A 15,183-nucleotide genomic window follows, 5' to 3' on the forward strand; every position below is an offset into this window, starting at 1 on the left:
ATGAATCAAACAACAGCTAGAAAAATCCTAGATATTTTGCATAGTTTGTTTGCTGCTTATGGGTTCCCAGCAGACATTATGTATGACAACAGACCTCAGTTTTGTCCAGAAGAGTTTGTCAAATTTATAAAAACGAATGGGAGAAAACACACTACAGTTCCACTGTATCATGCTGCTTTAAATGGAGCAGCAGTGCACACAGTGGAAATTGTTAAGCATGCTCTTGTTAAGCAAATGCTAGATATAAATCAGAAGAATTGTCAGTTGACATTAAATCACAAACTGGTGAAGTTTTTGTTTATATCTTGTAACACACCTCACACCACTCCTAGAAGAACAGCAGCTGAATTAGTTCTTAAAAGACAGCCTAGAACAAGGTTTTCATTGCTGAAGCCACGTTTGACAATCAGTATAAGAAAAACAATCCAGGTAGAAAGAGAGTCATGATAGAAGTAACGTGAGAAAAATAAATCTGAAGTTGAACCAGAAGGTTAAGGTGAATGAACATCATCATCAGTGGTTACCAGGAAGAGTCATGAAAATATGTGGCCCGCTTACATATTTGGTCAAAATGTTTGGTGATGGAAAGGTTAGGTTTATACGTAGAGATCATGTTTTACCTTTAGATGTTCACGAAGAAGAAGGGAGTTGGAAAGAATCAAATGAGTCTGATGAATTTGATAGTTGGGATGTGAGCAAAGTATAGTTACTTCAACACAACTTGTGCCTGAAACAAGTTCAGAGCCCTGGCAGAGTCAGACGGACATATCTGATGAAGTGGAAAATGCAACTGAAGGTCACGGTCAAAATCAGTCTTTGTTGGGGAATAAATACTTTTCCTCAGACTCAGGTCCAGATGGGTTCAGGCCCTTTCCCAAGTTTTGAAAGTTTAGGTCAAGAAAGGATGTATCCTCTTAGAAATAGAAAACCAGTAGTTAAGCTGGATTTGTAAATAAATGAAAAATAAGAAATGTATGTAAGTTGTCTAGAATTTGAACATTGTGCACTTTCTCTTTAAGGAGGGAGGGGTGTAATAGCGTAATAGCACCCTCTTGCAGCCATTTGTGTATGTATGTATATGTAGTCAAAACTGAATAAATTAGCTTCAGTTGGTACTTGACTTTACATGTGGCACACTGTCTCTTTTCTGTCCTGCAAAGATATCACAAAGGAGCAGACAGATGGGAACCACCTGCAAGCTCCCTTCCAAATCATATACCATTCTGACTTGGTGACATATTGGCAAACCTTCACTGACACTGTGTCAAAACCTTGGAACTCCCTCCCTGATAGCACTGTGCATGTACTTACACCACATGGACTGCAGCAGCTCAAGAAGGGGGCTCACCACCACCTTCTCAAGGGAAACAAGTGATGCCCTTAACAGTGATGCTCACTTCCAAAGAATGAATAATAAAAGAGAAAACCTTCCTTGCTGTTCTTGAGCAACTTCACAGATGTTCTGCAGAGAACAGAGTATGCTTTAACCTCAAAAAGTGTGCGGCCGTTGACATCTCCTTCGCTCAAAACAAACTGGCCCCTCCCAATTTGTCATGAGATGATGTCACAATCCAACTCGATAACACTGTCAAACTGTTGGGTATATTTATGCAGGAAGATCTAAGATAAGATAGACATGTCAGTTTTATTGTTAAACAAGCTAACTGTCATTTGTACATGCTTTGGAAGCTGAAATTTAATTCCCTCCGCTTCAATGATCTTGTCATCATTTCCACATCTTTCATTCGCCCAGTAATGGAATATGAGGCACCTGTATAGTCGAGCAGAATCAGCTTCAGCAATATAAAGCCATTAAAAGTGTTCAGATAAGGGCTTGCAGAATCATTCTCAGCATGAATTACCATAGTTACTCAGGAACCTTGCACGGTTGTGACCTGGAGACACTCAAGAACAGATGTGATCAACTCTGCTGTTCGTTTGAAAGACTGCTGTCAATCTGCAAACTTCACTATTTGTTACCTGCAGACAGCGGCTACCAGCTACAGAATTCAAAACAATGAATGACGTGAAGTATGAATTTCAGTGCCGGCGTGATGCTTGGCCTGTCAGTCGTGCATCCCAAAGACTGGTGGATTGTATCAAACAGCATGCCCCTTCCACTGTTTGCAAGGGGCAAGGTATGGACCATACTCAATCAGCCTGTGTTTGCAAAACTCCAAACACAGTGTCCAATATTAGATGTGATTCCACGAGTGGACAACATTTAATAAATATTCCTCAGTGTGCTAAGAATTATGCTGACAACCAAATCAAAATTGTCAGTCGGGTTCACAATGTGGCGTATTTGCATATATTGGAAGCTACATATATTAATACATAGGGCCCTGATCTTTGCAGACAGAAAGACTATGTCCACACATTGTGCCTGTTTCAACTAATTATAATAAGTGACAGCTATTCATTGGTTCATCCCCCAGGACAATGGCCGGGATTTTCCAGCCCGGTCATGAGCAGGAACCACCACAGGCAAGGCAGCACCCCAGCCAGTAGCCCATTGACTTGCAGCAGAAGACCCTGGCGGTGGGCAGATGTGGAAAATCCCGCCCAATGTCTTGACCAATCAGAGTCAGGCTGCCTGGTTTAAATTTCAAACAATGCTAGGCAGTTAACTGTAAGTCACCATCAACTGATGCATCCTTCATGGCAACGCCTCTACCAATCAGAGTCCATTTGTGAACCAATCATCACTCTCTTCTCATGCAGTATAAATATGTTGTTTCCCCTGACATTGGCATTTTCTTGCGAATTGTCCTGATGAGTGCAAGATGAAAAGCTTTGACAAAAAAAGTCTCTTTTTTTCAGCAATATTCAAGTTCTGTACCACCAAATGGGCAAGGCATGGACGATGAACTAACAATAAATTTTACGTGTTGTAAGAGGAAGTGCTGGAAATACTCTGCAGGTCAGGCAGTGTCTGTGGAGAGAAACAGAGTTAATGTTTCAGGTCGATAACTTTTCATCAGAACTCACAATCAGGGTCGTCGACCTGAAACATTAACCCTGTTTCTCTCTCCTGAGATGCTGCCTGACCTGCTGATATTCCGAGCATTTTCCCTTTCTGTTTCAGATTTCTAGCCTCAGCAGTGTTTTCCTTTTGAATAAATTTTACATTGTTATAAGAAAAGGAAGCTTAGCAACATAACATGTTGCCAAACACCCATCTATATACATATATCCCTGGCATTTCTCTCCCACTCACTGGCCTACATTGGATCCTGTTCTACAAATGCCTCACTTAAAATTCTCATTTTCAAATTCCTCCATGGCCTTGCCGCTCCCCATCTCTGTAATCTCTCCCAACCGTACAAGCCTCTGAGCACTACCTTTGTCTCATCATTGGCGACTGTATCCTTCATAGCCTCTGGAATTTCCTCCCTAAACTTCTCTCCTTCTCTTTCCTCCTTTAAGAGCCTTCCAAAAACCAAACTCTTTGACCATGTTTTGGTTCAGTGTCAATTTACATCTGATAACACTCCTATGAAAATCTTGGGACATTTAATGACATTCAGGTTGCTGTATAAATGCAAGTTGTTGTTGCAGTTGTCTACCAGTGAATCTACATCTCCTATACTGTCCAAAAGTCTATACCACTGACTCCATTTTCACTGGGCTACCTAAAAGTCTATTTCAATTGATAGCATTCACAAGGCTGGGTGATAGTCGCTTTTGCAAGCCGCTCACTTGTTCTGAGAGTGAGAGCTGCACTATGGAGTTGGCAACAATCTACCTCTTGTTTTCTGTTCTCCCTGTAGACCCGCCTCTGGTGAACCTGACCGTGGAGCCACAGCCTGTCCTGGAAGGAAGCACAGTGAGATTCCGATGCTCTGCAAAAGCAAATCCCGCGGTCAGCCTGTACAGGTATCATGTCATCACTTGCTGGGTCAGATTAACCAGTAAAATTAATCATGTTAGCAAACCGGTACAGCGTAAAACTCTACCACACTGACCAGGAAAGTTCTGGGGTTGGTGAGCTACAATATTTTTTTATTAATTCATGGGCACAGTTGCTGACAAAGCCATCATTTACTGTCCATCCTTAATTGCCCTTGAGAAGATAGCGGTGATGAGCTGCCCTCTTGACAACTGAGTGGCTTGCTAGGCTATTTCAGAGGGCAGTTAAGAGTCAATCACTTCACTGTGGCTCTGGAGCCACATGTAAGCCATACCAGGTAAAGATGGCGGATTTCCTTCCCTGAAGGATATTAGTGGACCAGATGGGCTTTTGCGACAATCAGGTAGTTTCATGGTCACCATTACTGAGGCTAGTTTTTTTAAAATTCTGGATTTATTTAATTTACCAAATGTAAATTTCCCTGTTTGCCATGGTGGGGTTTGAATTATTCTGGATTATTTGTTCAGGCATTCTGGATTATTAGTCAATATAGCTGATACTGTATCGGATCCAACAACCAACCACCTGGTGGACGGTGTTCTGGTAAAATATGGACTGAAGACAATATTTGATTAGATTGCCTTTCCCATCCCCTAGCACAGGCCATAGAAATAGCCTCATATCTGGCAAGGTGCTGAGATCATCCATCATTCAGTGCCTTCAAGGGAATGGGGAATACTGAATTGGGAAGAAAAATACAAAATCAAACTGTGAGGGCAAGCAGTAGATTCGTGCTCAAAAAGACTGTCACAGAGAGTCAGGCCGGGATTTTCCGGCCTCAGTGTGATGGATGCGGTGAGCCAGCCAAAAGTCCATTGACTTCGGCAGTACCAGAAGATCCTGCCATGGGCCGGGCCTGAAAATCTCACCCTCAGACTCTGTTAGTTGCTGTAACGCATCTGTTGCATGACCACAGATTAGGCGGGTAGGACCCTGATTCTCAGCTCCGAAGAAGAGTTATATTGGACTCAAAATGTTAACTCTGTTTCTCTCTCCACAGGTGCAGCCAGACCTGCTGAGTTTATCCAGCACTTTCTGTTTTTATCTCTGATTCTCTGTCCAAGTTATCAAGACGATGAGCCTGAGTGCTTCAGAAATTAATATTTGTTCTGGGACACAGTCAATGCTGGCAAGGCCAAATTTCTTGGTCATCTCTCATTGGCCTGAGAGGCTGGTGCAGGACTTCCATTTTACAACTGAGAGGCCAGGTATTGTGGGGTTGGAGTCATTTTTAGGCCTGACTTTAGAGGTGCCGAGCTCCCTTTGCTGAAGCAGATTAAAATGACCCAGCCGAGAAAACCTCCAACACTCCTTACTTCTGTGTAAGTTATTGACTGGGTCAGGGCATCTGGCAGGGCTCGGACAGTGATTCTGAACAAAGAAACCTTGCCTCTAAGGGTGGCCAGCAGGTGACTGGGACAATGGGACAGTGCTTTTTTACATTCTGCCAGTTTCACTATTAAAGATTCACTGGGGATGGTTTTCATCAAATATTTAAGACACTAAAGAGGTGGCAAAAATTGGACCTCAAGTTGAAACATTGGTTTAGTCGGTGTTAAATGCAAGACACAATCTTGGTAAAGGTATTAAAGCTAGCACTAGGAACAGCTGCCTGGAGGCCTGTTAAACAGTTGTTTGCCACTTACTGTCTGCCACTGCTCACAATGGCTGACACTTCAACTAATGCCCTCTCCTGACATCGACCAGCTGTTTGGGAGTAAACATGGTGTTGGTGTCAATTCTGAGCGCTGTTTAAAGAGATAGTCACCATTTCACACTGCTGCTTGCATTGTAAAATGAATGGAGATTTTCTGGAATACTTTGTCAAGACTTCACCAACACTTGAGCAATGTTAATTCAGGAAATTCTCTTGAGGAATTTCCTTAAAAAGAGTGAGCATTGTTCTGCTCCACCTTATTGGACACCTTATAGAAGTCACCAGGAGAAAGGGATTGTTTGGTAACAGGCATTTTGCTAGGGATCTCCCTTGGTCTGTATGAGGAATGGGACGAGGACATGAGACCAGGCAGACAGAGGGCCAGGTGGGGGAGGTGGTCTCCTGGCCCCTTGCAGTTATAGAACACCCCTCCTCCCCTAGACCTCCTCCCCCAGACCTCCTCCCCCAGACATCCTCACTTAGACCTCCTCTCTAAGGCCTCCAGTACTGTATCCGAGACCCTGTGAGCCCTCCCCTTTGCAACCTGCCCCATCTAGAAACCTACCATTGTGAGTAGGCCAGAGTACACCATACCCTCAGTGCAGGTGGGTATGAAGGCCCCACATATACTGCTGCACGAAAATTGTGTCCAAGCATCACTTGAGAACTAAACCTACAGGTGTTTATTTAGTGATTTAGTGCCTGGAGGGAAGCTCAAATTATGATAACCAGCAATCGGACTAAAATTGGATGCTAAATCCTGACTTTCAAACAGGCTAGTGTGATTAGCACAACAACTAGTGAGCGCCTGTTTTCACCCTTTGACCCAAAAAACTTCTTAGTTTTCAAAATGTTAAACGGAGCTTTTAAAGCATTCAATAGAACAGCCTTCATAGGACTATGGCTGTGCCGTGGTGGTCACCTGTGTGTTAAGCATTGCCTGGTGTGGCTCAGGATCCCACTCTGGCATGGCAGTGTCTGCCAAGTTTTCTACAGGTATAGACACTGGGCTGAGAACGTGCATAATACTCCGGCCTGTGTTTTCTCTGGACCCTCCTCTCGGCCAGCTGAGCTTTTTGTTTCTGCTCGCCTCTTCCAATGCCCTTCCGAACAGCCAGCTCCAGTCATGGCTGTCAGCGACTGTCTCCCGGTTGTCAGTGTTCATGTCTCACTTTCAGGTGTCCTTGTAGCGGGGGTATGGACGCCCAGGAGGTTGTGACCCAGTGGCCAGTTCACCGGACAGAAGGTCTTCAGGTATAAGGCCGTCATCAATCCGATGAACGTGGCTGAGCCAGTGCAGATGTTGGTGACTTAGCAATGAGTGTATGCCGATGGAATTAGCATGCTCCAGTTGGTGACCTTGTCCTGCCAAGAGATACCGAGGATACATCTGAGACAGCGAAGGTGGAAACTATTCAGCCTTTTCTCCTGCCGAGCACATGTTGTCCAGGTCTCACCACTGTAAAGGAGTGCGCTGAGGACACAGGCTTGGTAAACTCACAGTTTGGTGTTCTCAGTCAGGTCGCTGTTGTTCCAAATTCTCTTACTCTGCTTGGACAGAACAACAGCAGCTTTTGCGATGTGTGTGTTGATTTCAGCATCAAGTGTCAGATAGTTGGTGATTGTGGAGCCAAGATATGTGAAGCCACCAACAGCCACCAGCGTCACATTGTCAATGCTGAGAGCTGGTGATATGGCAACATCCTGGACCATGACTTCCTGATGTTAATGGCCGTGGTTTAACAATCAATGGAATAGATAGGCAGAAATTACTTCCTCCTATGGTGAGGGAATCAAGAACATGGGGGTAGAATCTTAAAATTAGCGTCAGGCCAGTCAGGAGGGAAATCAGGAAGTATTTTCTGCATGAACGATAATGGAAGTCTGGAATTCTTGGCCCAAAAAGGCTGTGGAAGCTGAGGGACAGTTAAAGTTTTTAAGACTGAAAGTGATAGTTTTTTGTTGTATAAGCGTATTAAGTGTTATGGAGCTACAATGGGTTAGTGGAGTTGAGGGTCAGATCAGTCAGGAGCTGACTGAGCAGTAGAATGGGCTCAAGGTGCTGAATGACCCACTCCTGGTCTCATACTCCTGAGCTGAGTGCCTGAGGTAGAGTGTATGTACAGGGTCTCTAATTTTGGAAATGCCTTACGCCTTTCCATCTGAGATGCCCATAATGCAGATGGAAACTTGACCCGGGATTCCTGATCATCTCGCCTTTCAACGGCCTCGAAAACTAAAACTGCCAACATGCGAGGTTGAGTGAAAGAAAGAGGAATAGCACATCATTAGTTAGTGGAAGAAATCATCTCAACTAGTGCAGGTTAATTCAAGGGAGCTGCCTTTTACTTTGCAATGAGAAACAAGATGAACTCAAACTAACACAGCACACTGTGTGTGGATTGCCGAACTTGAATCAGCAGATGCTGCCTGTTAAATGATTGATCATTTTTTAACTAACATTCAGAATGAGAAGGGTCAAACAGTATGTGGCTCCCCAGTGAAGTAAATCAACTTCTACATTTAGTGGAGAACAAATTAAAAACTTTAGGATTCTTTTTTGTTTGGTTATTGCAATTACAGCAACGGCACTCAATATCCCAATGTACTGAGGAACTCCTGATCTAATTCTTGGCCAAGAACTTCCTGGGCTAATCTCAGCCAGGGCGGCAGTTGGGAGGTTGCCATCAACCTCAGTACCTTTGTCCAAGAGAGCAAACAATCTACCAGGTCTACTTGATCAATATACTTGATCACTGACCAGTGGGCCATACTGGAAGTTCAGGCTGGGACTAGGCTTGGTGTGGCCACTGGGACAACATACTTTTGGGAGACTGAAGCCTTTGAACTTCTCCCCTATCACAAGTCAGCACCATCAGGAGGGAGAGAAAACATTAGGAAACTACGATGTTGAGTTAATCTCTGCCATCAAATTCAGCACATGCCTGGCCTGCCACACCAGGCAGTATTGGCAATCTATCTATAACCACTCCTTCTACCACAGGATTCACTGCAGTAATGCACTGTGGCTTCTTTGACAGCGCCTCTGAAACCCTCGACTTCACCACCTAGAGGATCAAGGGCAGCAGGCATATGTGAGCACCACCATCTTGACGTTCCCTTCCAATTCATTTACCATGCTGACTTTGACACATATCGCCATAACTTCATCATCAATGGGTCAAAATCCTGGAACTCCTTACAGCACTGTGGGAGGGTCTTCACCACACAGACTGCAGGGGTTCAAGAAAATGACTCACCACCACCTTCTCAAGGGCAACTAAGGATGGGCAGGAAATGCTGAACTTGCTAGAGACACCCACATCACAAGAATTAATCTTAAAAACAAGTAGTTCTGTTTTAACTGGAATCCATGCAACTTCTTTATATAGCTGTCATCTGGCAGTGAGAGATTCTTGCTATGATCTGTTGATCAGTGCTGATATTCACGTCACTGCTGTTATGTTGCAGGATTTAGATGCTGCGCACACACTCAGTGTACTGTGGCAACAGCCCTGCTGGTTTAATAATTGTCTTCAAATCATAGAGAATTTTCTCATTAATAATCAACAGCTGTAGCATTGATAAAAGCCCTCCAGGAGACCTGGTGGCAGCCTCCAGCAATGTCTTTAAGGTACAACTTGGTAGGCCTCATGCAGCCCTGGCTTTCCCGAATGTTCCCACACCGAATATGTTCAGGGCACACCAATTTTACATAGGGGACCTCAAATAAGTGCTAGGCCCCTTATTTACATTGGACAGACACATTGGACACCTCCTTTCCGGCCTTTACCAATATGACGAGTGCTGTACTTATTGCACAGAAAGTGTGCAGGTACATCACCCACAATTTTGGCCCTTAGGCACCATTCTACATCTATAGAACAAGCCCAATGCCTACCAAGTTCAAGGGAATTAATAATTTCAAATGATCTGGACAAAATGAAAGAGATTATAAAGTGAAAGCTATGTAAATCCCTGATAAATTCTCCAATTAAGAGACAAATACCAAATTGAACACTTGTCCTTCAGGCTGTTCATTTTGTACAGTATGATGTAATTTGAAGCCCAGACTGTTTAACCATGGCCTGGGAATTAGTGGCAGGTTGCACACTGTGACAGGTGGGCACTGACTTTGTAACTCATTGCTGTGTGCTGCCAAACTTTCTTCTCTGGGAGGTCCCACATGGCCCTCGGCTAGAACCGAGATGAATAGCACAATATTATGTAAATTATGCAAATAGTTCTTAATAAAGAATTAATTCATATAATGCATCATTAAAATCACTTGCAGGTTAAGGATTTGAATAAAATATCCAGCAGAAAATCAAGTATGCAAACCACATTTAAAGCCACCTTTATTTAAAAAACTCACCGGGTTGGATTTGAAATAGAAATGATCAGAGAGGGGAAATTATTCTTCTATTTACCTCTGCTCATGGCCCAGAGGCCTTGGAATCTTGTGAAAGGGCCAAGTACAAGATTGTGAGAGAAGTTTTCAACATCAGTAGACAGGGTGGAAACAAGGCAGAGCAGATAAACTGCATGATGTAAGCTTCATTGATAATGTCGGAAAAGCAGCCATTTTCGCACAGAAACCTCTCACATAGTAGTGAGACAATGACCAGATAATCCAATTTTAGATGTTGGCCGAGGGATAAATAGTTGTCAAGAAATCAATGTGAATACCTCCTGCTGTTCTTTGAAATAGCGCCACAGGGTCTTTTATGCTCACCTAAGCAGTTTTCTGGTTTAGATACTGGTGAGGGCAATGGTCCCTCAAAGGAGTGCAGCAAGACCCAGGTCCATGGCTCCAGGGATGGCTCAGCTGCACAGGAAGGGGGGAAAGAAGGATGGAAGAACAATAGTGATAGGGGATTAGTTAGTTAAGGGTATAGACAGGCATACCTGCGACCATAGACATGACCCCAGGGTGGTATGTTACAAAACCTCCCTGGTGCCAGGGTTAAGGATGCCACAGAGTGGCTGCAGGTCTTTCTTTTGGGGGAGGGTGAACAGCCAGAGGTCGTGGTCCATATTGTTACTAATGACAAAGGAAGGATGAGGAATGAGGTGCTGAAAGCAGATTTTAGGGAGTTAGGAAAGAAATTAAAAAGCAGGACCTCAAAAGCAGTATTCTCAATATCACTTCCAGTTCCACGTTCTAGTGAGAATAGGAATAGGAGAATTGAGCAATTGGCCATGTGGTTGGAGAATTGGCATAGGAGGAAAGGCATCAGATTTGTGAAGCACTGGGACAGGTTCTTGGGCATGTGGGACCTCTACAAGATGGATAGTGCCAGACCTGAGCCTCTCCTTGTTCCCACTGGGTTTTTCCACTCCTGCACCCACTACAACAACAACTGGCCTGTGACATTTTGCCTGTTCACTATGAAAGGAGTGGAACCCGGACAGTGCAGGAACACATTCTCCAGGCCGACATGCCAACCGTACCCCCCAAAGGGTGGGGAGCAATCCGGGTGATATATTACAGTTCTTCCCTCAGGTATGGACTACACCCTCACTACCTGTTGGACTGTGACCTCAAATATTGTCTTTTAGTAAAGGTCTAGCTCCTTGAAAGTAAATTACATCCATTCATTTAAAACAACCATTAAATATATTGTAAACACAAAAGCTGTATATTTCAGCATAGTTTGAATTTATTGCCATTTGCCCAAGGCTTTCCAACATATTCTTTAGATTCAGTGGTCTGTGTTCAGTTATTGCATTTCTGTGAATTTTTTTTAATGAAAGCAGTTATTAAAATTCAGACAACTGCAATCTGCGTGGCCCAGAAAAATTATTTGGCTGGTATTTTCATCCATAATTCAGACATTTTATTCAAGCAAATAATAATGTGAATTATTGTCTCCATTCTTTTGTTAACAATGTGAAAGAAGCTTCATGGATGACTGTGCACCTCCATCACCGTTAAAGAAGCAGACACATCATTGAAGGGGGTGCTGGGGACTCCTTTTTCTAGGCCCCATCCTGTCAGGTAGTCACCACCTGCCTACACGGGGCACCTTTCTTCTCCTGACAGTTCAGTGGAGTTTGCACTGCCTGCTTCAAGATTGAACCTGACAAAAAGCACCCCAGGTTCAATCTGCGGCTTATGCTGACATAGTTGATCTCTCCTGCTACAGCAGTAAGAGCTACTACAGCTGCCCTCAGCACTCCCAGGACTGAGAAAGAGTGATCTTCATTTATATGTGCTTTTCACAACTTCAAGATGCTCCAAAGGACTTTACAACCAATACAGGACTTTAGTAGTGTAGTCACTGTTGTGGGAACTCAAAACGTGCTCTAGAGCTTGATCTCAGAGTCCAGAGATCTCCTAGAGCAGCAATTCTACCATTCTCATCCTTGTCTCTAAATCCCTCCAGGGCCTTTCCCCTCCCTATCTCTGTAACCTCCAATACCACAACCCTCCAAGGTACCTACGTTCCTCCAATTCCGGCCTCTTGTGCACCCCTGATTTTAATTGATCCACATGCAGTGACTATACCTTCCGCTGCCTAGTTCTAAACTCTGAAGTTCTCTCCCGACACCTCTCTCCTCCTTTATGATGGTCCTTTTTGGTCACCTGTCCTAATATCTCCTTATATTCAATTGGTGCCAAAGTTTGTTTGATAATTGCTCCTGTGAAGCACCTTGGAATGTTTTATCACTTTAAAGGTGCTGTATTCATTGGTAAAGCTACTGTATAAAGTCAAGTTGCTGTTCTTAGGGACAGGGCCACCTAATGTTTTGTTTGGTCTTGCTCTCAACACTTCTAAAGTACAAAATCGGATACAAAGACCACGATACTCACAGGCGGAACATTTGAAACGCATTTGTGGGGCGTTCTGGTCAGGAAACCCAGAAGCAGGTAATAACTCTTGGGGCAGAATTTAGCCCTCGATGGGCGGGCGGGCCCCACCGGCTCGGCGGCAGGCAGGCAGCTGAACTCCGCCGCCGAAATGGGCCCTGCCGCCATTTTGAGTGAGCCCGCCCAGCGGGCTGCCCGCTGGGAAGCGCTATGTGCTTCCTGTACGGGGTGGGGAGGGATTCCCCATCTGTCAAAGTGCACACTGCTCCCTGAGACTAAGTGCTGTCTCAGGGAGAGCGCTGAAAGTTTAATAAGCCTAAAAAATAGCAAAATAAAAAAATTATTAACATGTCCCCCTCATGTGACAATGTCACACGAGATGGGACATGTTAATAAATATTACATAAAGTTTATTAAAGTTTTTAAGAACAGACATGAAACCTCATCCCGCCAGTGGATGAGGTTTCATGTTTTTTCAGAAGCCACTGGGGCTCCTGGCCTGCCCGCCAGCCTTAAGGTTGGACGGGCAGGTCCTTTAATTGGGTTAATTACCCTGTCAATGGTCTCAATTGGCCATTGACAGGTCGGCGGGCGGATTTCGCTGTCTGCCCGCCTTCCTGAATATTTAAATGGGGCGGGATGACATCGGGGGTTCCGCCCGACATCATCCCGCGTCATTTTCGTGTTGGCGAGTGGGCCCTGACCCCAACTCGCCGACGGAAAAATTCTGGCCCTGGTTACCCTGCCAGTTCTTCTATTCTTCTATTCACTGTAAATGTGCCAATCATACAGCAAGGATTGGTACAATAAAAATCCATGTTCTTTAGCAGAAGATAAGAATATATAAATACAATGTTAACTAGGAGATGGCGTATGCTTGTTTGATTTCTATAAGCTGCTACTGGTTACTGAGTTTGGAGTCATGGGAACACTACACCACATCCTGTATCAAGGTGGTAGTGATTGACAGCAGATCAAGATATGCTACCTTAAAGGCACATGTACATCATATCACACCATTCCCCTTTTTTCCAAACTGGAGGTTTTACATGACAGAAAAAGAAAGTAACATTGTGTTTGAATAAGCCATTATACAAAGCAATAAATTTACAAGTCTCTGAAATGTATTGGTGGTTTGCTTATCTGTCCAGGCTTAGTTACAGTGATCTTGGCTGGAGGCTGCTGTACGGTTTCAAAATGTTGATTGTCAGGAGGGATGATGTGTTTGGGTTGCATCTTAAACAGTATTCTGTTTGCAATAGAATTACTCAGTGTTTCTGGCTGTGGTATCATTCTGATTTAATATCTGCTGTCGCATTGTCATACCATTTGGTGTTTGTACTTGATATGATCTTGGTTCTGGGCACATTCTGATGGTTTTTGTTGGATTCCATATGCCATCAGTTGGGTGTTGGACTCAAACTTTTTGCCTGACGTTCAGATTGGGTAATTCGTTACCCGCTTGCCAGTCATGGATGTCTTCATCTTCCCCTGTTTTCCATTAATGCATCTAGTACTCCTGGCAATATCGACAAGCGATGACTGGGGAGGGTTGTCTGCACCTGTCTGCGAAATGGTAATTCCACAGGTGAGGGAACAGTCACACTGAGCGGTGTCACTCTAAGATGCAGCATGGCCACATGTTGACCATGTGTCTGCAATGGTTGCACTGATGTGTCGCCTAATTGATGGACAATGGGAAATTTGGAAAAATAATCTGTTACAGCCAAAAAATCATCTTCAGGGATGCTGAAAAGATCAGTTATGAGTCTGGTGCCATGTGAGGCAATAGTTGTTCTTTCTGGTTGCTAGGCATGAAGGTTTGACATGCCTCACATTCCCTCATGGCCTTTTTGTTGTCTTGGTGGATTTCTGGGCAATATACCATCTCTCTGGACAATCTTCTGGTTCAATCAATTCCCATGATAGCTCAGTCCAACTGTTGGAGGATATCATCTCTCATGGACCCTGAGATGATGATTGCTTTTCCTTGTGCTATCCGGAGTTCATCCCTATTGGGCCAAAATAGTCTTACCACCTCTGGAATGCCCTGGAAGGACTCTGGCCATCTGCCTTCTCTGGTTGCTGTAGTACAGGATCATTGGATGGTTTCTACTGCTGGGCTTGGCACTTCCCAAAGTGCATAAAGTTAACACACAGAACGCCTTCTACTTCTATGTCCACAAGATCTGCTTGTAGATCTTGGGAGATGTCTGCAGTTTTTGATGGGTTAGAGAAGTGGCTTAGGGTATTGGACTTGACCATGGACCATGGACATCTGGCTTGTAGCATACATCACAGTCATAGCCTTGTATTTTGATCAGTATGTGCTGTTATCTTGGTGGTGCACGTGTTAGGGGTTTATATCAGATCATTTCAACCGGCTTATGGTCAGTTTTCATGATGAACCTCTTTCCAAATTAGTAAGTGTGCAACTGCTGGATGTTGAATGCCAGCTCCAAGGGCTGAGATTTCCTGGACCTGCCATGGAAGATTTGGTGGCCCAGCCAAATTGCCGACGGGTGATCCTGGTGGCGGGCAGGCCAGAAAATCCGTCCAAGGTTTCACATTCTATATTTAAATATTTAAATAATTAGCTTGAACAATGGACAAACTCTTGGAGGCAAAAGCAATAGGCTCCCATTTCTGGAAAAGGGATGCTCTAAGTCCTTTTTGGGATGCATCAACCTCAAGCATCAGTCTGGAGAGTTGATGGTTCTTCAGTGAATGACTTTTTCAGGTAATTGGAAATGTGTTGATGGTCCACCTGCCAGATGAAAGGTACTTCTTTCTTCAGAA

The 15,183-nt window shown here is 44.1% G+C and overlaps 1 protein-coding gene across 1 annotated transcript in view; it reads left to right on the forward strand.

Annotated features, from left to right (window-relative positions):
- Positions 1-15,183, forward strand: part of kirrel3a (kirre like nephrin family adhesion molecule 3a) — a 611,527-nt gene that overhangs the window by 527,531 nt on the left and 68,813 nt on the right. The window contains exon 6 of the mRNA XM_078558764.1: positions 3,774-3,879. Within this exon, the coding sequence (XP_078414890.1) occupies positions 3,774-3,879 (106 nt within the window). The remainder of the gene's footprint in view (positions 1-3,773; positions 3,880-15,183) is intronic.

This window comes from Cetorhinus maximus, chromosome 2, assembly GCF_964194155.1.
Source record: "Cetorhinus maximus chromosome 2, sCetMax3.hap1.1, whole genome shotgun sequence".
NCBI classification, from domain to species: Eukaryota; Metazoa; Chordata; class Chondrichthyes; order Lamniformes; family Cetorhinidae; genus Cetorhinus; species Cetorhinus maximus.